At 43.6% G+C, this 22,547-nt stretch overlaps 4 protein-coding genes across 5 annotated transcripts; 1 reads left to right on the plus strand and 3 right to left on the minus strand.

Annotated features, from left to right (window-relative positions):
- Positions 1 to 312: 312 nt before the first annotated feature.
- On the minus strand, positions 313 to 2,844 carry si:dkey-30c15.13 (uncharacterized protein LOC558731 homolog). 2 transcript variants are annotated; one of them, XM_057053012.1, is made up of 7 exons: positions 2,401 to 2,844; positions 2,139 to 2,294; positions 1,933 to 2,043; positions 1,584 to 1,640; positions 1,382 to 1,492; positions 1,020 to 1,166; positions 313 to 949 (listed from the first exon to the last, which is right to left on the minus strand). In XM_057053012.1, exons 1-7 carry the CDS (start codon positions 2,401 to 2,403, stop codon positions 905 to 907), a joined length of 630 nt encoding a protein of 209 aa, XP_056908992.1. In that variant the 5' UTR covers positions 2,404 to 2,844; the 3' UTR covers positions 313 to 904. The 2 variants fall into 2 exon arrangements, with proteins under 2 accessions (XP_056908992.1, XP_056908991.1); XM_057053011.1 differs by having other exon boundaries at positions 2,377 to 2,834.
- Positions 2,845 to 2,964: 120 nt separating this feature from the next.
- LOC130536803 (cadherin-1-like) lies at positions 2,965 to 7,557 on the minus strand. Its single transcript, XM_057053006.1, has 15 exons — positions 7,329 to 7,557; positions 7,036 to 7,110; positions 6,854 to 6,961; positions 6,625 to 6,780; positions 6,340 to 6,484; positions 6,095 to 6,267; positions 5,900 to 6,028; positions 5,648 to 5,833; positions 5,330 to 5,574; positions 5,124 to 5,266; positions 4,818 to 5,042; positions 4,519 to 4,746; positions 4,308 to 4,435; positions 3,589 to 3,729; positions 2,965 to 3,512 (listed from the first exon to the last, which is right to left on the minus strand). The coding sequence occupies exons 1-15, from the start codon at positions 7,377 to 7,379 to the stop codon at positions 3,264 to 3,266; spliced, it is 2,382 nt and encodes a 793-aa protein (XP_056908986.1). The 5' UTR covers positions 7,380 to 7,557; the 3' UTR covers positions 2,965 to 3,263.
- Positions 7,558 to 7,681: 124 nt separating this feature from the next.
- pdp2 (putative pyruvate dehydrogenase phosphatase isoenzyme 2) lies at positions 7,682 to 10,911 on the minus strand. The gene is made up of 9 exons (XM_057053008.1): positions 10,873 to 10,911; positions 10,381 to 10,514; positions 10,104 to 10,280; positions 9,871 to 9,990; positions 9,504 to 9,787; positions 9,319 to 9,424; positions 9,002 to 9,238; positions 8,620 to 8,919; positions 7,682 to 8,530 (listed from the first exon to the last, which is right to left on the minus strand). Exons 2-9 carry the CDS (start codon positions 10,444 to 10,446, stop codon positions 8,255 to 8,257), a joined length of 1,566 nt encoding a protein of 521 aa, XP_056908988.1. The 5' UTR covers positions 10,447 to 10,514; positions 10,873 to 10,911; the 3' UTR covers positions 7,682 to 8,254.
- Positions 10,912 to 11,854: 943 nt separating this feature from the next.
- Positions 11,855 to 20,658, plus strand: terb1 (telomere repeat binding bouquet formation protein 1). Its single transcript, XM_057053007.1, has 21 exons — positions 11,855 to 12,153; positions 12,267 to 12,377; positions 12,494 to 12,625; positions 12,909 to 13,040; positions 13,204 to 13,264; positions 13,339 to 13,463; positions 13,567 to 13,695; positions 13,794 to 13,946; positions 14,042 to 14,173; positions 14,298 to 14,423; positions 14,651 to 14,787; positions 14,871 to 15,133; positions 15,208 to 15,266; positions 15,352 to 15,414; positions 15,529 to 15,756; positions 16,145 to 16,219; positions 16,352 to 16,393; positions 16,481 to 16,522; positions 17,358 to 17,416; positions 17,953 to 18,111; positions 18,188 to 20,658. Exons 1-21 carry the CDS (start codon positions 12,120 to 12,122, stop codon positions 18,218 to 18,220), a joined length of 2,295 nt encoding a protein of 764 aa, XP_056908987.1. The 5' UTR covers positions 11,855 to 12,119; the 3' UTR covers positions 18,221 to 20,658.
- Positions 20,659 to 22,547: the final 1,889 nt, after the last annotated feature.

Below are 22,547 nucleotides of genomic sequence, written 5' to 3' on the forward strand. Positions count from 1 at the left end.
ATATGGTGAGGAGCGGAATATGCATGTTACTAGAAAAGTGAGGACATTTTACCTGGTCCCCACAGCTTCAAAGGTGTTTTTGAGGTTTAGGTGTTAATGCTGATGGTTAGGATAAGACAGTTCTGTTCAAATCTCTCAAAGGAGTTTATAAATTTATTCCTTTTTTAAAAAATTGGATGCTTTTAAAACACACTAAAGGTCCTTATGGTGTTGAGAGACATCAGCTACAGTGGCTCCCACATTTACTGATGGCAGAAGTCTTAATATAAACCCATCGTGAGGAACCAAAGAAAATATAGAACCACCTCATCCTTTATTTAAGTAATCAGCAGTTTATTTACATATGTAATAGATTTGAGAGAGAGACTTTTTTGCTACGGAAAAGTATAAAATAAGAAATTCAAACTATATTTACATGCAGCAATCATGTTACAAATGTAGTAATGTCAGTCAGATGTTGCTAATATTATCACATTGTGCTGACGGTGTTTACATCTGAACTGACACTAAGAATACAAAATGCAGTCATTTTAATGACATTCTTGGTACAAATATGTCTGCAATAATATGTCTCATATACTTATATTTTTTTGCTAAACTGATAAAAAATATAACCAGTTTAATAAACAGTACAGTGTTTGATGTGCCTGCGCCAACTAAACATGGTAAATTAAAACTAGATCCTCGAGCAAAGATTAAAGCTGAGCAGCTGGATTTACGGGTGGTGCTGCCCTCTAGCGGTGATCACGGGCAGCGTCAGTCAAAACGCTGTGACAACTTTGGGTGCCTTTAATCAGTTTTGGGGGCTGTCGTCATCACGATCACACCTGTGTTTTCAAAGTTGGAGCTTTGCTGTTGCTGGTTGTTTGAGGAAAATCCACAATTTAAAATAACTCGGTGACATTCACAGATCAAGTTCTTCATCTTCCAGCAGAGGTCCATCTGGATCCTGAATAAAGCGAGGCTGACATTAGGGATAACTTAAACTCCACACCCAGACTAAATTCTGTGATACGAACCTGTGAGATCCGACTGTAGGCCTGAATGACGGGGGTGCTGTAGCGCTGAAGGCCTCTCCAGGATATGAACAGTATGTAGATTGAGGCCAAAAAACACTTTACAGTGAACGTTACGGAGCTTCCTTTTGCAACATATGAACCGACTCGCTAGAGAAAACCCACAAGAGAGCCAGGGAGTTAATCCTGTACTAACCTCGCATGTAAAAAGAGATCAGACACAACACGGTGACCACTGACAGGTGAACCGAATACTGAGTATCAGAGATATAAAGAATCTACTGCTGCTTGTTGATCCCCCAAAACCTTGCTAAGAATCACCTTTAGTGAAGCATATTTAAAAGCAGCTGTGACAACAGACTAACCTGCTGGTCTGTGCTGAGCGCCACAGGCTGTTTAGCTACGAGGCTGTTAGCCAGCAGAGCAGAGAAGCCGAACAGCAGGCTGAAGACGTTCAGCCCCATCAGACCAATGATCTGCTCAAAAGTGTGGGAATACAAAGCTGCAATTACCGCGGGCACATTCGGAAAAGATGCCACGTTTTAAATGATCACTCCGAGCATTCACCTTTAATTTATTAGCTTTCCTCTGCACCTCCACTGCCAAGCAACCCGCAGCCATAAACTGCAAAGACACATCAGTTAGGTCCAAGGACAGGACTGGCTCTCTCTTCTTCCACAATGTGTGTGTGTGTGTGTGTGTGTGTGTGTGTGTGTGTGTGTGTGTGTGTGTGTGTGTGTGTGTGTTTGAGAGTGGACGTGGTTTTAAAGTTAGGAATAAAATTAGGTTTAGAGTTAGTGTAAGGGGTTAGGTTATGCAGTATTCTGATTAAAGTCCTCACAAAGATAGAAGTACAATGATGATGCATGTGTGTGTGTGTGTGTGTGTGTGTGTGTGTGTGTGTGTGTAGACTCACAAACAGACTCGACCACACAGGTGTTGACATGGAAACAGAGCAACTGTAGCTCACACATGCATGAGTGACTGTGGTTAATATGCAAGCGAAGCCACAGATGATCTGCACCACCTGAGGGTGAATGAAAGGTATGAATCAAGAGCCGTAACCAATAGAAAAGAGGGGTCAAAGGGCAGAAAGGAACCCTTTAATGCCACACTGCGTACCCCACTGACTAAAAGTCTGGTATTCACCACAGTCCCAAACCAACGATGAATCCTGGCATTGGTCAGCGCGCCGGAACTGGGAGCCTTCGTTGATGTTCTGGGAGAGTCTTTGAAAAACACGTGATAAAGCCCCTCCTGAAACATGTTCTGCGTCATCTGTAAAACAAAACGGAAAAACGAAAAGTGTCTCATCATGGTCCACACACATACAATACACATACACACATACAATACACACCTTAGCGGGTCTGTCCTTTCTCACCATCCTCCCGTGCTAGGAATAGCTATTCCAGAAACGGTCGTCTCTGAAAAAGAACACATTTATACGGCTTTCTTCCTCAGCTGCTGCCGGAGTTGCTGCGTGTAGGTTAAAGTTCACTTGAGACAGGAGATAAGAGATGACTGAAGTTCAGAGACTGGAGGAAGTGGCTCATTGATCATTAGTCTGAGGAGTTTACCAGGCTGCAGCTATCAGAAGCCTACTGCTGAAAATCAACCTGCCCTGACACACATTTATATCGTACAATAGAATTATATAATTAAAAATGTATTCTGAAATGCACTGAACAAAGTCAAATGATGGGATGTTATGGGGGGAAAAATTGATTGTTAGCCATTACCAAAATCTTCTGATCCATCAAAATTTAAAGGTAGAGAGCAGGGTTCAGCAACCTGAGGCATGCGGGCCACTGTTGCACGCCACAACACGATTGATGGTACGCTAATAAAAAAACAAACAAAAAAAGACCCCAAACTTTTGTTTAAGTTTTATTTTAAATTTGAGTTTTCTTTTTGTAGGAACAGCTTATTTATGGTTGCTGTGGCTAGCTAGCAAAGCTGACCTGGCTTTTGTATATAAAATACTGTGGTTCAACTGTAAGAGAGAAACTTTTTCGCATTACAGGATCACAGAGGACATTGACTGGTAGGCACCTGTTCATTTGTGCTAACCGGATACTACAAAGTTTTCATATGGAAATGCATATCTTGACAAAATATGGCACATATATGAAAGCCAGTAAACCTTTAAATATGAATGTTCACATATGTTGTTGCTTGCATTTCACGAACGATTACAACCCCAAATCCTTTGACATCAGGCTGACGATGGGGACCTCGAGCACATCAGACCCATTCAGTCTTTCCAGGTTGAGTCGCTGCGTCATCGTCCTCATCTGTTCTGCCTGCGTACAGTTCAGCCAGTTTACTAAAACATGGCCCCCAGCCATCCAGATGCTGAAAGTTCTGCTCCTCACTGGTGCCAGAAAAGATGGAGCTTAAAGAGGACCCCATTGATCCAGCCCCCTCATAGTCGAACACCAGAACGCTATCGTAAGGCGGAGCTGAGAGGTCACTGTCTGCAGCGTGGAGGTTCTAGAGGAACCAGAGGATCGTATTAGAGAGTAGTAATTGAACTGACATTGCCCAGATGTACGACAAGCACGCTCACATCTTTGAGGAACTTGCAGATTTTCTCATTGGCGCGGAGGTGTCTGTATCCTGGATGACTCTGGACAGTTGGGAGCACTTCAGTGCAGGTGACTACAGGGCAGTTATTAAGGACCCGGCTGAGCAGAGTCAGGTCGTACGCCTGTAGGACAAAGGTTAGCGTAACCTTGATTCAAATGAGCTTCATGTTACTCTAAACCAGGGGTCGGCAACCCGCGGCTCTGGAGCCGCATGCGGCTCTTTAGCGCCGCCCTAGTGGCTCCCTGGAGCTTTTTCAAAAATATGAAAATGGAAATTGTTTTAATATAATTTCTGTGGGAGGAAAAACGTGACAAACTTTCTTAAAGTTTTCCAATGCTGTATAAATGTGTATAATAAATATTTAATTTCAACATCTTATTATAATGGAAGTTAAACTTAAAGCGTCATCGTACAGCAGAGTGGCCACGTGGTGCGTCATTCTCTCCAGGATGCGCTGCAGGGAAAATAAACATTTCATCATGAATGCTCATTATGTATTTGTAGCCTACTTATCATTTGGAAAGTAGACTAATACAGCTAATATAGACACTTACAGCATGTGTTGCCTTTATTATAAGCCCTATATAAGGCTTTTAATTTTTTGCGGCTCCAGACAGATTTGTTTCTTGTTTTTTTGGTCCAATATGGCTCTTCCAACATTTTGGGTTGCCAACCCCTGCTCATAAGCGTATCACCTACCCTGGCAACTTCTTCTCCTCCTCCTTCCTCATTGTAGATAAAGACATTTTCCCTGGGCAGCTCCTCAAAAGGAGTGGTATCCCTCTCTGACCTGCCCCTCAACAACAAGAGCAACAGTAAGAGCAGCACTGCGGTTGAGAACAAATACAATTTTAAAATTTAGCAATGAAAATGGGACAACTGAACCAAAACTCATTAAAGGAAAACATACACAAAAGACAAAGGATGGCTCCCAGCGTTGAGGACATGACAGTTGGAATGTTCAAATGAGGGGCAGCAGAATGTGGGAAGAAACAGGTAGAGGCAGCTCCCTGGCACTGACACACCTCTACGTCCAGCGTGCTGTCTTGGTAAAGCATGCCTGCATCGTAAAGACGCAACAGCACCTTATAATCGCCAGGTGACAGCTCCCGTTTGGGGGCGAGGGCCACCAATTTAGCTGTAGAGACAACAGATCAGCAACGCTCTGTCAGATTACTCTGATGCCACGTTTATCTGGGAATCGCTTACTTGTGGAATTGACGCTGACGGTCCAGTTGATCTTGTGATCTCTGAGAAGCTCAACGGTAAAGGGACCGGCGTGGCCCGGTCCGTCGGGATCCACGACATCAAGGTGGACGGGTGAAGGGTGTTTATTGCAGAGACTGGCTTTCCTCTGCTTGATCACAGGGCCGTTGTCATTCTCGTCCAAGAGACTGACAATTAGAGTCCCCGTCCCTGTGGCGGGGACAGTATCTGCAGGATTTTAGGTTCACAAAAGAGATTTTAGGTTCATGAGAAAATAAATCAGTTGCCAGAGCAAAATTCTGCGTATACCGTTGTCGTAAGCCAGAACTAGGACTTTGTAATTGCTGTCGGTGACATAGTGCGACTCTCTGTCCATGTTGGATTTAACTTTGACCGATCCTGAGACTTGGTCGATACTCAGCCACCGGCCGGTGTCGTTCTCTAGTTTATACCTGAGAAGAAGAGAAGTACAATCGCACCTTGAACACAACACGTACCGATGTGGCTATGATTACCTGATGTTCTGTCCTCGGGTGGTGTCGGGGTCCTGGGCTCTGAGGTCCGCCACAGATTTCCCAACATTAGCGTTTTCTGCGATGCTAACGCGGAGCTCAGCCGGACTGAAAACGGGAGGTTCGTTCTCGTCTAGGACCTCCACGACAACAGTGGCCGTGGAAGTGGTCACGGGTCTGGTGAAAGGCACCTTGTTGGTTACCACTACCAGCAGCGTAAAAACGGGACCACCCTCAAAGTCCAGTTCCTGGGAAGCAGGAGAAAAGCAGGTATGATGAAAGAGATTCAAAGGAATTCTCAGTGAAAGGTGTGATTCTCACCTTGGCTGTTTTCAGGATTCCCTCCATTTGATCTGCGCCTGTGCTGATGCTGAACTCTCCCCCCTCATTACCTTTGATAAATGAGAACTTGGTGTTGGTATTCGGGGACCCTAACTCATCCTTGTCAGTGACCTTGAGCCTCATGACCTCTGCTCCGAGTACGTTCTCAGGGACTGCTGCCGAACTCTAGGGAGATGATGCCAAAAATCTACGAATTCTGACAACAGAAATCTTGCGATCTCTTCAACTTACAAATGTGGCAGAGAAAAGCGGGGCGTTATCGTTGGTGTCGATGACAGTGATGACGGCAGTGCAGGTGGATGTCAGCCCCTCTCCCGCCATGTCAGCCGCCTCGATGACCAGTTTGTATTCTGGTTGAATCTGATGGACATAAAGCATGAGAAGCAATGCTGAACTTGGTCTGGGTATTCTCCAATACATCGTTACCTCTCTGTCCAGTTCAGATGCCTTCACACTGATCACCCCACTCTCTGGGTTTATAGCAAACACGTCTCTTTCGCTCGTCCGAGGATGCTGAGCCGTGATCTGATATCTGATTATAGCGTTGCTTGTGTCGGGGTCATCTTTGTCCTCCGCTGTCACATTCATGATGGCGTCTCCTGAGGCGGGAAACAACATATATGATCGGGAGGTCAACGGCCGAGAAAGACGCGTGAGGGTTAATAGCCCACCGATCTCAGCACTTTCACTCACTCCGCCATAAAAGCGGCTCTCTTTGAATTCCGGAGCGTTGTCGTTCTGGTCGATCACTTTGATCACCAGCTCCATGGGATCCTCCACTACTTCACCGCGCTCGTTCATAGCATGAGCCAACAACTGGAACACACAGCATTCAGTAAATGAGCTCAGGCGTCATCCAAGAATGCCAGAAATCTAAACCACCAGGCCTTTTTGGGACCTGGCTGACTAATAGACGAGAGGATGCAAAAGTAAGAGTATGTTTTCACTCAGCTCACAGTGTATGTAGCAGTCTTCTCTCTGTCGAGGGGCTGGGTGACGTAAAGAACCCCTGAAAGCCGATCGATAATGAAAAGCCCCTCGGGAGGCTGATCGGCTCCTGGTCCGCTGATTTTGTAGGTAATGGCCACTTTGTTCTGGTTGCTGGACTTAATCTGAAAGACAACGCAGAAACTTGTGACAGACATAGTGGAGCAAATCCATTATTCAAGATGAATCTGCATTTACCTTCAACACGAATTTAGGAAATGGACCTTTGAGATTTTCAGGCAGGTTAATGGTTGGAATGACCCACTCCCTCTTCACCCGCTTCCAGTTAACGGTGTGGATCTCGCCCTGCAAATCAGGAGTCCCAACTCAGAGCTCTCAACCCTCACTTGTCACCATATTTACGAGCTCTATGACTTTACCTGGATATTTTTGCCATTCGCTTCATAGTTTTTCGAACAGCATAGACGTTCTGCAGAGGCCTGAATGGTGAAACACTGAGATACACAAGCATTAGTCCGATAGCAGCCAGCCTCTTCAATACGCACAGAAAATACAACACAGAGGAAATAAAACCCGTTTATGTTGGACTTTTTCAAATGTTGTTGATAGATCATAAAATTTTGAGACTAACAACCTGGTATTTGTCGTGTAAGAGATCTGAAACCAAGGCCAGTTGTTGTAATAAAGAGCAGAACCTACTTTAAAAGCTCACCTGCATTTGGAACAGCAGAACAATCACCCTCAGCATCCTGTAGTTCACCATCCTCTGATGATCGCACGCTCAGCGCAGCCAATTCTTCCCCGATTATTGGATCGTCGTCCAGATTCTCCGCTATTTTACTTTGTTCCAGACTTTGAGGGTCTTTGATTTGTTCAAAGGACGAGGAACAAAGAGCAGAACTGCAGCGAGGCGCTGACAGGTGTGTGTGATGGTGCACGGACGTTTGAGGCCAGGATGGAGATGCCGTGTTTACACAACAGCGAGGATCAGATCAACTCCCGCAGTGCTCAGCAGGTTAGCGCTGTTTGTTTTCAAAACCCAATTTCCCAGAAATTTAGACCTCATTCTTTCTTTAAAGTTTATTTAATCAAGAAGCACACAATTTTAAACTGCAATCTTAACAAGTTAACATTGCAAAACATTATTTTAAACCTAGTAAACCTTTCAAATAATATGGGATTAACAAGAAAATAAAGCAGTTTGAGATAAAAAAGGAATCATTCCTAAGGCAGATGTCGCCACGTATAAAAATAAGCACAAAGTCACAGAAAACAAAGAACCTCAAATCCATCTTCCTTATTTTTGACATTGGCAAATTATTCAAATGGATATGGCAAAATATATTAAGGTTGTCGTTGCAAATATAAATTTATACATAACTAGAAAATTTAAGATTAACATTGTAAGGAGCATTATATTCAATAAATTGAATAAAAATGTTATACAGCTGACAGCTGGGCAAAGGAAATATTAAATAGAGATTTAATATTTACAAATATAACATGTATTAGACCTGAGCAAACAGAGAACAATTCAAATATTGACAAGGAGAAAGTACCTCAATCATTCATAATTATTGTTGAATAACATTTTACATTTAAAGTGACAAAACGTGATTAGTCCCTGTAAAACTGCTGCTATGTCTGCTGAGCTCTGGCCAGGCTGGAGTTCAGATGCACCACGGTGGCTGTGATGTCGTCCCTGTACAGCCGAGCCAGGTCCTCCGGCAGCGTCAGCATGGACGTCAGCTTCTCCTGACAGAGCTCCCCATAGTTCCCAGTGCCGAGCGCGTATCGGATAAGGTGCGTGGCAGTGTTGGCATCAAACGCATCGGAGACGCGGGCCTGGCGTCTCACCAAGAGTTCGTGCATCTGACCTAAATTCAGCTGTCTCTCAGACGGAGTGATGGGAGCCTGGAAAAGATTTAATATGTCACAGTGAAAAAGTGGTGGGGGGTCTGGAAGAAGTGGGTATAAACATTGTTGTTTCCCTCCACACACACCTGTAGGTGAATCGCATTCAGGTGTTCTCCAGCGATTCTCACCGCCTCCTTGTTCCCTAGTTCGTCCCACAGTCCGTCGGTCCCCAGGATCAGGAAGCGGTCCTGAGGCCTCAGTTTGTGATAGATTATCTCAGGCGTCGCATCCAAATAGGGCGGACTGGTGTAGTTCGGTGGGGTGTAATGACGCAGGGAGACGGAGTCCAGGTCCACTCCGGACTTTAGGCTGGCTAAAATGCTCTGCTGCAACTCAAGGCTCCACTTGAACTGCACATCGCCGAAAGCACGCAGCGGCATCAGCACCTGGCGGAGCAATGAAATCTGTGAACTGGCGAGCGCAAAGTCAAGGCGTAACACGTGGTTTGTTGTCTGGGAGAGTGCTCACCCCCAGCAGCCTGCCATCTGTGACCACCGTGTCTCGCTCTGAAGGGGGGTGCAGGGCCCGGATCCGTTCCACCTCAGCCTCGTTATCAGAGTTGTGGTCCCAAGAAAGGGGCAAGGCGCTCAATGACCCATCCGCCTCCTGCACTCCCAGGACTGCCCTACAGTCGCCGGCGTTCGCCACGTGGATCCCATCAGGGCCAACGTGGGCTACGCAGGCTGTGCAGCCAGCAAATGCAGTCTGGGCAGAAAACGGTGCACGTGCTTGAACATTGCGCGGTTATACAACGCGGCAGACACACAGAAGGCTCGTCTTCTTACTTGTATGGCGGCCGTTTTCTCCAGGACATTGGAAAAAGGGGCTTGGGCCTCCAAGGAGATGTCAGCATCCAGTCGTTTGAAGGCGTAAGTCAAAGCAGTCGTGGGGCTAAAAGACAAGAAGCTCAATAAAAGGTGTCTTACTAAAATGTGTATATATAATAATGTGGGAATAGAAGCATCCTTACTCCATTCCTTCATCATGTTCATCACTGTCTAGTAATTCCTGCCAGAAGATCCTCAGTTGGTCAATGTAGAGAGACGCGGGCTCGTAGTTGAAGTCCGTGCGGTGTTTGTACCACTGCAAAATGGGAGGAACTGGTCTGCCGTGCTGCATGCCGCTTTCAAGCACCTCCAAGCTTTGCTTTGGCATCATCGCAACGGCAATGTAGTACAGCAGCCGTTCGCTGACGGCCTGCGCACACGCCGAGCCCCCATGGCCATCAAACACGCCAAAGAGCATTCCCTTTGACTGGAGAAGAGAGAGAGGAAATACATGCATCTTGTTAGGAGGCTCGGCTTGGAAGGTGATGGAAGAAGAACAGATATTGTTACCTGTAAACAGGTGGCTACACTCCGGCGGTCCTCATTAGGGGTGTTGGCAGGAAGCTGGTTGCTCTCAAACTTTCTTACCGTGCTGAGTCCCCTGCCATCAAACTCTGGCAAATTCACAGTCTGTAACAGAGATGTGGATGAAGACTCATTTCTACGCGATAAGTACCTAAAGACACCACAACTATTACCACCAAAACTCTGTAGACATGAGTTGGCAGTTTCATATCAATTACCTGTTCGTTTCGTCGAAGTATATTGTTGATTTTGAGCTCGCTGCGGTAAAAGTCTGGACGCTGGTAAGACGTCTGGTGCCGTTTAGCCTTAATTCGTGACACACTGATTCTGGAGCACATCTGGACCGAGCTGCAGGTGCGCCGGGATGAGATGAAATGACCCCAGGTTGACCGAATCTGAGAAGGGAGAACTCACACAAGGTGGGTATGCTACATGGGTGACAATCAAAGTCTGTTTAACCCTTTCAGTGCATTAAGAAGACATGCAGGTACAAACCTGAAATGGGAGCAGAGAAGAAAATGTCAGAGTGTATCGGATGCTGGAACACACACGTTTAAACATCTCCAACAGGACGCTGTGGATGGGAGGCTGCCGAGGGAACCTGGTTATGGTTGCTGATAGAATGACTGCTGTGGGAGTGAACAGTGCAGGTCACAATTGGGCAATAGAGGAAGTAGCAAAAATACACGGAAAGCTACATCGTGTTTGCCAAAGTTACATGGTAATAAGCAGCAAAACATTATAGCTTTAAAGCAGTGTCAACGCTAACTGCTTTATTTCATCATAACGCATGTCTATGAGTTCAGTTTGTGAAAGCTTTAATAACATTTGCTTCACAAATAAGATGTGTTTCGACTTCTCCGCAGTCTTAGTTTAGGTTCCGTGAGCGTCGTAAACAGAACTGGAGCGCTTATGAAACGATCAGTAAGGTAGATAGTTACGGTGTTTATCTAGTGAAACAGGTACAAATGTTGATGTCAAACTCGCCAGTGTGGAAGCAGACCGGCGTCGGTACAGCTCGGACGTGCAGGATCGGCTCGGGTAACTGCGCTTACAGATGACGTCACGTAATGTGATTGGCTTTACGGCTGCGACTGTTTGTAACCATGGAAACTAAGCTAGAAGAGGAGGAGCATTATTCTTTAATTAATTGGCATTTTCGGCCAAAGAAAGAATAAATACATACATTTTGAGTTATCGGTTATGTTTGTTGACGATATCTGGATGAAACTGGGGATAGTGTAGCCCTGTGATCCTCGAAATACGAGGAAAATGATTTAATGGTTTTGTCCTTCGATAATAAAAGTGTATCGTTATAATCACAACTATGCTAAAAGACAATAAAGTGCACACAAACAGACGCACAGACACACACATACCATAACACAACGACAGGGGTCGCTGTAAGTTACTCTAACCCTCACTTGGAAGCTGTACTGCGAGGCACTTGTTGTTGTTAAGCACAATTGTTTCCGGTGCACAAAGCGTTTCAAAATAAAATCAACTTATCAAGCGGAATGAGTTGTTCCCTCTGACAATTTCCGATCACGATCTGAGGGAATTGATTCACTATTTAAGAGGACTATTTATTAAAGTCAGTTTTGCAATTCAAAGAATTAAAACTACGCTTTAAAGCTGTTAATTAGCTTAATTCCAACTTTGATGTAACTTAAAAATGCTGTCAGGCCAGTCTCTATACGTAAGCTTAAAAGTAGAAACAGACCCTGTAAAGTCACTAATTTAACTTCTCATATGGCAGAAAAGACCAGAGCGTTTGAGCAACAATAAACATTATAGATTGAAATGACAGTTGGCCATTATAAGGCTTGTTCTCTTTCTTTGCTTACAATGATTTAAAACCACGAAGCTGTATTTGCCTAATAGATTTTTATTTTGTACACAACTTCAAATCAAGCGGAAAACGCCACGCTGATAGCTGGTAAATACGTAGTTGTATTTTCCTCACAGGCCCCGCCCCCTGACTCCGAGCATGTTCACGTGCCACCTTGACAGAAAACGGGACAACAGTGATGCATTTTGCCTCTTTAACTTAATTATTATGCTGTTATTTTTGACAAATAGAACGCAGAATGTTTGACTTCTATATGTTTTTTAAATACGTAATTTAAATATTCCTCTTAAATTACAATACTGCAAAATTTCTTTAAACTTTGTTCGGTAATTAGCTAGGTAGCTAGCAATTTAGCACACCCGCGTTGTTTTTATAACGTCAAATGGATAACAAAACGGATTACAGGAACAATAACAGTAGGTCACGTTTCGTTAATATGTTCTGGAAGTTCTTGATTAATGTTAATGCACATCTATATACGTCCTTAAATTAAACGTGAACATCCTTAGATTCCTTGCTTTACTCTCAGGCTTGAAGACAGATCTGCGTTTGCTGCTCGAATGTCTGAAGTTTCAGATGAAATCCCCAGATTTGCAGAAACAATCTCTTCTGACGATTCATTCAATCTGTGAAAAGCGAGGTAAGGCTGGTCAAATGTTAGTCATCAACGAATCAGCCATATATTTGATGCCCTCATCTCTGATCTCAGACCTTTAGAATGCTGTAAGGATATTCAGTTATTGTTTATTCTTACAGAGGACACTGTGGACATTCTGAGAGAGCTGGGAGGAGTGACATTTATTCAGAACCTCTCTAAATCCAGTGTTGTTCATGAAGATGTGAAGGAGGCTGCTCTCTTTACCCTTGGCACAGTAGCTGAGGCCAATGGTGTGTATCAATGTTTGTGAGAGCTAACTCTGGCTTTCAAGTCCTGATACATTACACAAGTTGCCTACTGTGCAGTATTTAAGGCATGCTATGGATTTACTGTCCATTCCTGGAGGCAACAATGCTGTTTACGTTGTAGCTGGCCCCTATGATGCCAAGTACTGTTAGAAATGTCCTGAAACAGCTGACTGTTGATTTCAAAATTGCAGTCATACATGAAAAATATTGCACTGCTGCCATCCTCTATAAGGCATCTTCATATTACATCTGTGCTTCCCTCCAGTGTATTGCAAGAACTCTCTGTGCAGAAAGGAGACATTTGTCCAGCTTGCTTGTCTCTTAATGAAAGAAGACACCCCATTAACCCAAAAAAGAGTGTCTGTCTACTTCCTGTCTGTCTTGATAGCCAACAACAGTAAGACATGTTCAGAATCTCCATTGACACAGTGACTTGAAGCTGTAGACCCTGTTTACTTTAAATGTGGAAGAGATGTATGGGGTCTTTTTCACATTATTATATGCAGAAAGAAAACAAAATATGAATAATACTGTTTTCATGAGCTTTTGTGCAATTGCAGAAGCAGGTCAGACTTTAGCACAAACCACTGGCTGTTTGGATATTCTCCTGGACCTATTCAGGTACTGTACAATTCTAAAAACAATAAAAGCAAGACAACATTTTTACCTAAAAGCTAATAATACATGTTTTGCAGGACCTCATTTCCCATTTCCACAGATGATGTCATGAGAAGGGCTAGAACTAATACCAGTCAGAACTGCCAGTTTTGGACAGCTGTATGTAGTGCTCTTTGTGGATGTGTCAATAATCCTCAAAACGGTAAATTTCACCAATGTGTTTCCACATTGTACTGAGCATTTTTTGTGAAGGGCACTGCAGCTTCACTGCCTTTTTCCCCGCTTCTTATACATTTGTCTTCTAGAAGAGGGGCAGCGTATTTGCGTGTCAGTTTTTCCCATCGTAAGCATGTGGCTTCAGCAGATTTCTTTGCCACGTACTGAGATTTTTCAGCCCATTTGTTCCTTCATAGCGATGACAGTTGCCAACAACTGTAAGTACAAGAGGCATAAAAGTCAATGCTCAGCCTGGGATTCACAATAACCGCACCTTTGAATTTTCTGTTAAATCTCATTCATTCACTGTTTACAGCCTGTGTTCAGCAGAGCTTCTTTGACTCGGGGGCATTAGATACTCTTGCTCTTGCACTGATCCGACAGGCCTCTGCAGCAGATCAGAGTGTGTTGTCCTACCAGCTTTCTGTCACCATATCAAAGACACTGTCAGCCTGCATTACAGATAATAGTCTGTGTCACTCACACACACACTGTAAATGCATTTGTTTGCAGCAGACTTCATATTTCAAAGCTGTTTTCCTTTCTATTCACAACGTATTCCAGGACCTTTGGCTTCGGGTCTTGTTTCATATGACCTGGTTCCCCACCTCTTCTCTGTGCTGACGAGCCCACACCTCGAATCAGAGGACAGTCTGTCTGTTCTGCTCACCCTGTGCCACTGCACTGAGGCATCAGGTGACACCACACAGATTCTAATGTTGTTTGTTCCATTTTATGGTGGAATAGTGCTCATCTGTTCCCTACCCTGAAAGGAACTGTTTTTATATTATTTATGTGCTTTCCTTCCTCCTGTCTGCAGAGGAGAATCAGTTCCAGTTGGTGGAATGTGGAGGTCTGCCCCTTATTATAACTCTGCTCACAGAGGATTCAAATGAGGAGGTCAGGAAGGCTGCTACTTTCATACTGCAGACCTGCAAACAGGCCAGTAAGCAGTTTCTCTTTTTGAGTTGTTGTGTCATAATATTTTACACCTATTTACTCATATTTATTTGCGGTTCTAGCTCTTGATACAGGTTAAATAAAAATCTGTTTCATTACTTACTACATTACTTTAAATAGGCTACACAATTTTCTTTTACTTAAAATTCCCGCAGTATTGAATAATAAACAAGTGAGATATAGTCTGAGAATGATTCTTCTGTCTGTCTGAAGCCATGTCCTTGCCTGGTCTGAAAGTCAGACAGGGGGAGCAAGAAAGTGAGGATCACCTTGCAAATATGGGGGACTTAAGGACGACAACACAAACTCTACTGCGCCAGATTGACCCTCGTGAGAGGAGACAGACAAATGTTGGACAATCACCATCACACAGTTTAACCAGCAAAAACATTTTATGTAGCTGTAGGAATGATTGTTCTCGTTGGATGTGCAGGAAGATGCAGAACCAGCAGCTGCAAGTCGAGTTCAACCATTGATACCATCAGGAAGTGACAACAGCAGTAAAGCTGCCATGAAGGTAAAGGACAAGAGTAATAGTGAAGTGAAGAACATGGACCTCAATTTAAGTACACAGGAAGAGAGTGCTGAGACCAGTACAGGTGGAGTGAGGTGTGCAGGGTGGCAGGGGACTGGATCTGTGATATGTTCCTCCAAGAAATCATTAGGGGGAGTCAGGGAGCATAATTCAGCAGACAAGTGAGGAGATTTTCTTCAGTGTTGAATACTTACCCCAAAAGGCTGTCTGGTATAACATTTGCTTGTGATTTTAGTCAGTTCTTTAAGCCCCCATTAACAACAAAGCAGATGTCATCAAGTTCCCCTGAACAAGGTAGGACTTTTGTCACATATATCATATTGTCTTTTTCAGCAGATGAGTTAGACACTGACTTTTTAATGTTTTATTGTTATGTAAGGGCTGCAGGGCCAAGCAGATATCTCAGTGGAGGAGCGTGTGCTGTCACCTGTCCGCTGTGTAGGCAAGACAAGTTTGTTACCTGACTTTGTGACTTTGATATTGTCATCCAGTTCTGAAGTTATTAGTGTTTAAATTAAATCAGCCTACTTTCTGCCTGTATGCTTTCTCTTTTTAGGCTGCGTGCTGTCCTTTGATGAGGTGACCAGTCGGACTTTTTCGTCCCTCCAAAGCGCTTGTCGCCACAGCTGTGACATGCACAAGGTTCTCCAGGAGGCCACAGAGCGGTTCAGGGTTCGTCATTGTGACCTCTTGGCGCGGACCGGCTGCCAATTCAGCTGCGTGGAACAGACAAACCCAGACTGTCAGACAGTCTCAACAAGAGAGCCACAGAGAAGCTGGAGCAGTAAGAAGCTTCAGCCTTTCGTTTACACAATGAATCTTAAGTCACTGTGTGCAGTAATTTCTTCCTCACAGATGTGTGAGCACAAAGAACATTCTAGTCACATAAATATGTCAGCAGGGATATCTAGTTCTTTCATTCACAAAATAGAGTAAATGTTTGTATAAGCCGTAGTTTATGTCATACTGGCATATTCAGTACTACCAAGGTAGCGATCTAGCCTAGCTTAACCAAAGTAAAACTGTAAATGTCTGTCCAAACTACACAGCAAAAACAACAGTTTCTTTGTTCTTTTCATTCTTAGCTGTTACCTCCACATCATCATATTGGAATATGTTGTGACTGTGGGTGGTGCTACTTAATTGTCCATTATTTTTCTCCATTCTAACAGAGGAAAGCTCATCTTCAGGACACAAAGGAGGGAGAGACCGGGAGTCCCTACAGAAACAGCAGAGGATGTCAGACTGTAAGAAATAGGCTACTTTTTGTCTATTACACAACAGTGTCTCACTGGATGCCAAACAAGATTAAAAAGCAAAGATCGTGATTTTAATAAAATGACCCAAACTGACAATAACTTTTATGCTACATGCTACAGACATCACTTTGACTCCAAAGTGCAGAAGAATTACGAATTCCGGTAAGCAACATTTAATCTGGTGATGGCATTTTTATTTATCACCAACATCATTTAACTGACTGCTCACGTCTTTCTTTTTTTTTCCAGGAGTGAGTTTGACTCCAATGAAAACGCCTCTTCGTCCTGCAGGTGACCCTTGAACGCGCATTTCTTCTGTACCGCAGTATGTATGTGTTAATGTGACTGAGCGACTGTGGTAGGAGCGGTCCTGTGAACAGAAACCAAATGGTAGATGGAATGTTGAGCTACTGCCAGTGTTCTCACACTACAGGCCAGAGCACGGCTCTACTAAAGCTGTTAAACATCCGTGTGTGTGTGTGTGTGTTTGAGAGGGTGTGATCTGAAGCTGTTGTCTTATGACAATGATATGGCAATAAATTAGAATCATTTTATCTGTTTCCCTCGTACATTCTTGTGTAAGTGTTCTTTGTCTGCTGCTGATTTTCCATCCATATCCAGTTTCAGTTTTTCTCTGGCCTACAGCTCAGCAGAGTGGTACCAGTTGTAATTCTGCAGTGTGTGTTCTTTTCAGACCGTCGTGCTGATCTACTGTATCTCTGTCACATCCAGCAAAACAACTTTCCGTTGCTCAATTCGTCGCAGCCCAATCTGCAAATGTTTATTTTTCTTCCAGTGGCTCATTTATAACAATTGTGTTGACTCTTTTTCTTCATCTTGAGGGAAAATTCCTTACGTTTTTAAAGGCATGAACAAACGTTCTGTAAGTCACTTTGCATTTGTAGCAGTTTTAGAGTCTGCCATCTTGACTCCATACCTGAGGATCAGTCCACTCATTTTATTATGACAATTGTAGCGTAATTTTATAAGTATCCACTGTCTGTGTGGGCTGCACTTCCTCGGTCTGTTCATCCTGTACAGTCGAATATTAGTCCTCTAATGGAATGATGCTTGTGTTGATAGTTTCTGTACACTCACAAGTGAAGTGTTTTGTGTTTTAATACAGAGAGACGACAAGAGGAGAAGCGTGAGTGTCAGCTGAAGTCAAACCCGGACTGCGTACAGGTGGCCTCCCCCGAACATTTTTGTCCCCTGTATTTTGTGACATCACAACTGTTGCAGCACATAGATTTAAGAAAAAAAACAAGTTACTGTTTATAGTTTTGTATTTGTCCATTTCTTCCTGGAGAATGGCTAAAAGTATTTTAGCGTGAAGATGTTGAACAAACAACTGAGAAGTCATGTCTGAACAAGACATTTGCAGCGTGTGGAAAGAAACTAAAGCCAGTGGCTGCCTGGTGGAAAAACTATTTAAAAATACATGATGGGATTTGCAGAATGACTGGAAATCATTTTAGCAGCGTCTCCCAAATATGCTGAAATGTGCTAAACTGTAAATCAGGAATATTAACACATAACTATCATTACCAGATTGTTAGAAAAGAAACGCCAGTGTCGTCTATTACTGATAGAATTATTGTATAAACAGAAGACATTAACTTCAGAGTCCAAGAAAAAAAGAAGTAACACGATCTGCCAAATGTCCATCTGCATGTTTCCATCAACAGTAAAGCACTGAAATGTGTTTTCATGATTTTTAGGAAAGAAATAAGAGAAAAAGCTTCAGCTGTGAGGAGGTGGCTTACCTACTGAGGGGGGTGGAGACTTACGGTTCCTCTTGGAACTCCATTTTGTGGTCTTATCCCTTCAAACCAGGTCGAAGCAACGTGTCTCTGGCCAAGAAGTACAGCCTACTGAGGGTAACAAAGCCAACACTCGTGACTATCAGTCACTGAAACTGGATAAACTGCCTGATGTTTTCTTTTCTGTCTCCAGAACCGTAAAGTTAAGGATTCTGTCTGTGAATAATCCTGACCTGAGACCTTGGTCCAGGACCCCAAAGGTCTGCTGTACAGAAAATGAATACAGCGAGTGTTAGTGGTTCATATATAGCATTACCGTAGTTTTATATAGATATTTACAGAATTTCGCATTAGGTGGAACTGTTTGCATGTGTTTCCAGTAGTTGATTAAGATCAGAAGCTGTAGCTGTTTTGCAACAGTGATCTGAGCAGCGTTTGAGTTCCCCCCTTTGTTTAGGGTTTTGGAGCTCCATTTGATGAGTCACCATGTCACGTGTAGACCTGGTAGACGTTAGTCTTAAGTTGCATCAGTAACAAATAAAAATAAAAAAGCCTCATGATTTGGGGAGCGTTTACATCAGCCCCGTTATGAAGGCTTTGCTGTGCAGCGATGCTATCGTCAGTCTCCTACTTCATCAGATCTGTGTTCCGTCTCTAAGTTTCCATGGAGAGGCAGGAAATTGCCAGAGAGGGACTCGACCCTTGTATTTGTTTATTGAGCTGAACGTCTCTGGTATGACTGGAATCACAGATGCACTTTATCTCTTTTCTGCTATGCAGTAGGACTCAGCACGCTAACTATACCCCTCGCTAACGAGCAGCTAAGACCTGCTTCTCCCACTCAATGGGGGCCCAACAGGACAAAGCCCTTGGAACGAGCTGCTCGCCGCGCCTGAAACGTGTGGATTGAGAAGATTACATGTGTGGGAGTGAGAATTAGAGGTTATGAAATAGGGATTTGAAGAATCATCAGGTTAAGTGCTGGTGAACCTTCATTGTTTAGAAGTGTCAGACAGGTCTTCCTGTCCTCAACGTTCTCGTTCCTCTCAGGGATTTTTAGTCCCGAGTTTCTGTTGACCTCTGGAGATGGTGGGATGGCGATTGGGGGAGAAGCATGCGAGGAGCAAAGTTCTCATGGACTGTAGCTCAGTCCCACTGGAGACTTTTGACCTCGGCCGCTCAGCAAACCCCCTTCTTCCTCTCTCCCACGAGACAAAGAGACAGCCGAGTTTTTCTAACTCCGTCGCCTGGACTCAGACACAGAGTCTGAGTCTGTGTGCAGGAGGTTTCTGGACGAGTCTGCAGTGTCTCCAAACCTCCAGTGTACTAATACCCTGAAAAACGCCACAGTTACGGCCGCCAGATGTCAACTAGTATTTTATTTTTTTATTTTTTTAAAAACCCTTCTTACAGGAAAAAAAAAGATTGAGACTGTCCCAGTTTGAGTTACTCTCCCATAGAAGATGTTCTCTTTATTCACGCAAATATTGTCCCATCTTCACATTCAAAGCAATCACCTTTTGTTGAATAGCCAACTTTTTGGTACACAAGCAAAGTAAATTCTTGTTTTAATTTGTTTTACAGATGCACAGAGAAGACCTCTGTTGTCTAAGAGACAATATGGCCCCTGTTGTTATTACCCCCTCATCCAAAGGCCCATGCTAGAATACATCTTCAAAAACCTGGAATTAGCTTTGTGACCTTAATCGAACCAAAACTACCATTTGACATTAAAAAGAGTGCAAGAAATATATAAAAGGTATTAGTTTTACCAAAAAAAAACAGTTGTTCCTTCGGCCCAGCTCAAGTGCTCATGTCAGGAGTGTCATCACAGGTTTCAGTATCAGCAGGAATAACGTCAGCGACGAGGTCACTTCCTGTCAGCTCCAAGTTCTCCAGGAGTCTGTCAACATTTCCCTCATCCACGTCATTCCTGAGTTGTTCCGCCTCTGATGTTTCCTCACACTTTTTGTTGCACTCATCATCGGGGTTAACTGAGGCGGGGGTGGCGTCGGGACCCGGGGCTGGGTCACCCAGGTCGCCCAATGCAGGTGAAGTCATCACTGGATCAGGGACGGTCGCTACGGTAACAGTGTCCTTGTGAGCTTGAGCTTCAGGGGCGGGTTCAGGGTCAACGGGGAGAGAATCTGCTGGGTTCATGGCGGGCTCTGGTTCAGGAGGAACAACCTGAGCTCCAGTGGCAGGGTCTGGGTCTGCTTCAGTGGTCGGTTCCGGCACCAACGGGTCAGCTGGTGCATCTTTTGACTCAGCCTCTTCTCCCTCCTCCACCTCCTTACGCTCCCACACACAGTCTTCATTGGGTAAAGACGCCACCGGGGTCGCCGGCTTCATGACCACCACATCTAGGTCCGGTTTGTCACCAGCCTCGCCTTGCTGGGCCGTCCCGGGCTCGTCCTCCGCTCCCTCTGGCCGTGCAGCCGCTGGCTCTTCTGCCCCTTCTGCACTGTTGACGGGGGCGTCGCGCTTTTTGCTGAACTTGAGTCCCATAATGAAGCTGCACAGATTGGATGACAGAAGTCACAGACGTGTAAGAACAAACTGGGTTTGTGTGTAATGTTACACAGTGTTCTGCTGCCCATGCTTGACCAGCACTGCTGTAAATTGTTAACCTTTCTTACAGTGTTAAAATATCATTTAAAGCACCGTCTTGCTTGCTCTGTTCCAGATTGGGGTCTCATTAGAGGTCAGGTCCTGATGTGATCTAATTAAAAGCCCAGGAATCCCGTTTCAAGGCGTTTAAAAGTCTTACTGACATCAGCAATCTTGGATTAGCAGCTGAAACTCTTATTTAACGTACTGGTATAAAACACCCACGATTTTGAACACTATGACCACAGCTGGAATAATAATCGGGCTATTGTTTAAACAAAAGAAATCGATTTTTGCCAATCGGAGCTTTTTCTTTCTTTCTGCTGAAATATAACCGATTTAAACAGACCACGCGTGCGTAAAATGGATTAAAAACCAACCTTTTGGGCCTCTTTTATCGTCTCAGTAAATGAAGATAAAGTCGCAGATGTCGCACTCGGAAAAGTCCGCGCGTCACTGTGGGGAAGCGCTCCGGGCGCGTTCGCGTTGCGCGCTCCCGACAGCCAGGCTGATTCAGGATTGTGGTTCATTCTCATCTTTTTTTAACTGCAGCTTGGGACGCCAGGTCCACTGGTAAACGGACACGTTTTATAAATCAGAGAACAAAAGTAACGATTCCCCCTATGTAAATTAGGAATGCTCCATTAAACTTATGGGGACTTTGGATCTTAATATAATTATCTAAAGATTACTTCACTTTTGAAAGGAGAGTGGAAAGTTCAATAGTCAGTCTTTGAATTTGGAAAATCTGATTTATCCTCAGTCCAGACTTTCCAAACCCACAAACGTTGTTCCCTTTAGAAGTGACTCCTTCAAAACTGACTTAATTTAACAGCTGTAATTATGTACATTCTTTGCAAGTTATGTGTATTATTTAGACATGTGGAAAATGTTAAACACAGGATCGACCTCAATCTTCATCTTCTTAAAGGCTCCAAAAGATAATATTTTCTATTTTTTAAAAACTATATATTCCCCTTTTAAATTTCCTGTGCTGACGTTCCGTCGGGAGTTTATCGTGTTTAGTAAATGAAGATACTGCAGGGACGACCTTGTATTGTTTACCAATTAATATTTAATGTACAGGTGGAATTCTATAAATGCAGGCACAGTTACACGATTAAAACGTTTATCAGCTGTCCTTGTGCAGAACGTTGTGCAATTCAAAAGATTTCACGCAGATAAAACACGCATGGTGAATGAGGTTGTACATTATGTGGCAGGTAGAAAACTTGATTTCACATTAACAGTAGCATTAAACATAGATCAGTTCAAAAATAACAATAAAATCTGTGACTGAACGCCAGTTCGACACACATGTAGTTACCATTGCTGGCCACAAGGGGCAGTATCACGTCTGTCACGTAGGCGTGGGTCTGTCACATGTTTAAATGTCTCATGTTTATGGCCGTTGCAGCCATAAAACTGACGTCACATGGATTCATGACTAAACACTTTATAAGAAGAAAGACAACTGTGATTAAAATCATGGCTTTGTAAAATTTAATGTTATTTTTCCAATATGAAAGATTACAGAAAGACAAGAGAGAAATCAACAACACGGAGATGGGAAATGAAGCTGTCTTTCCATTACTTGACTATTTAAAACTGATACTAAATTGGCTCCTCTTGAACATTCCTTTAAGGAACAAGGGTATTTAAATTCCCTCTCTCTGACACGTAGATAAGAAATGTAAATTAAGAGGGGAAAAAAAACAATACATTTATTTTAGTCTGCTTAAATCATGATTGTTCATGTTGATAGTTAGTAAATGATGCCGATACTTTATTTTATGAGTGCATGCAGAATGGTTTACTGTAAACCTTGGTCAGCTGATCGAGTTGAATATTAAACCTGCCTGGCACATTTATGATTCATTTGTTGTTCTCAGTCGGTGGTGTCGCATCGCTTTTCTAATCCAGTAAGATCATGCGGAGTAAGC

This window comes from Takifugu flavidus, chromosome 13 (genome assembly GCF_003711565.1).
Source record: "Takifugu flavidus isolate HTHZ2018 chromosome 13, ASM371156v2, whole genome shotgun sequence".
NCBI classification, from domain to species: Eukaryota; Metazoa; Chordata; class Actinopteri; order Tetraodontiformes; family Tetraodontidae; genus Takifugu; species Takifugu flavidus.

Excerpts from the sequence above, each read along its gene's own strand:
- si:dkey-30c15.13 (XM_057053011.1), bottom strand. The coding sequence starts at position 2,403 with ATGGTGAGAAAGGACAGACCCGCTAAG. Across the intron at positions 2,044-2,138 it reads CCAGACTTTTAGTCAGTGGG|GTGGTGCAGATCATCTGTGG; the intron begins GTACGCAGTGTG and ends ATTCACCCTCAG. Across the intron at positions 1,167-1,381 it reads CGCTCAGCACAGACCAGCAG|CGAGTCGGTTCATATGTTGC; the intron begins GTTAGTCTGTTG and ends GGTTTTCTCTAG.
- terb1 (XM_057053007.1), top strand. The coding sequence starts at position 12,120 with ATGGATAACAAAACGGATTACAGGAACAATAACA. Across the intron at positions 12,154-12,266 it reads GGATTACAGGAACAATAACA|GCTTGAAGACAGATCTGCGT; the intron begins GTAGGTCACGTT and ends CTTTACTCTCAG. Across the intron at positions 17,417-17,952 it reads CAAACCCGGACTGCGTACAG|GAAAGAAATAAGAGAAAAAG; the intron begins GTGGCCTCCCCC and ends CATGATTTTTAG.
- LOC130536803 (XM_057053006.1), bottom strand. The coding sequence starts at position 7,379 with ATGGTGAACTACAGGATGCTGAGGGTGATTGTTCTGCTGTTCCAAATG. Across the intron at positions 6,029-6,094 it reads CATCTGAACTGGACAGAGAG|ATTCAACCAGAATACAAACT; the intron begins GTAACGATGTAT and ends TATGTCCATCAG. Across the intron at positions 3,730-4,307 it reads GAGGAGAAGAAGTTGCCAGG|GCGTACGACCTGACTCTGCT; the intron begins GTAGGTGATACG and ends TTTGTCCTACAG.
- pdp2 (XM_057053008.1), bottom strand. The coding sequence starts at position 10,446 with ATGTTTAAACGTGTGTGTTCCAGCATCCGATACACTCTGACATTTTCT. Across the intron at positions 9,788-9,870 it reads GTGTAGCCACCTGTTTACAG|TCAAAGGGAATGCTCTTTGG; the intron begins GTAACAATATCT and ends TCTCTTCTCCAG. Across the intron at positions 8,531-8,619 it reads TGAATGCGATTCACCTACAG|GCTCCCATCACTCCGTCTGA; the intron begins GTGTGTGTGGAG and ends AATCTTTTCCAG.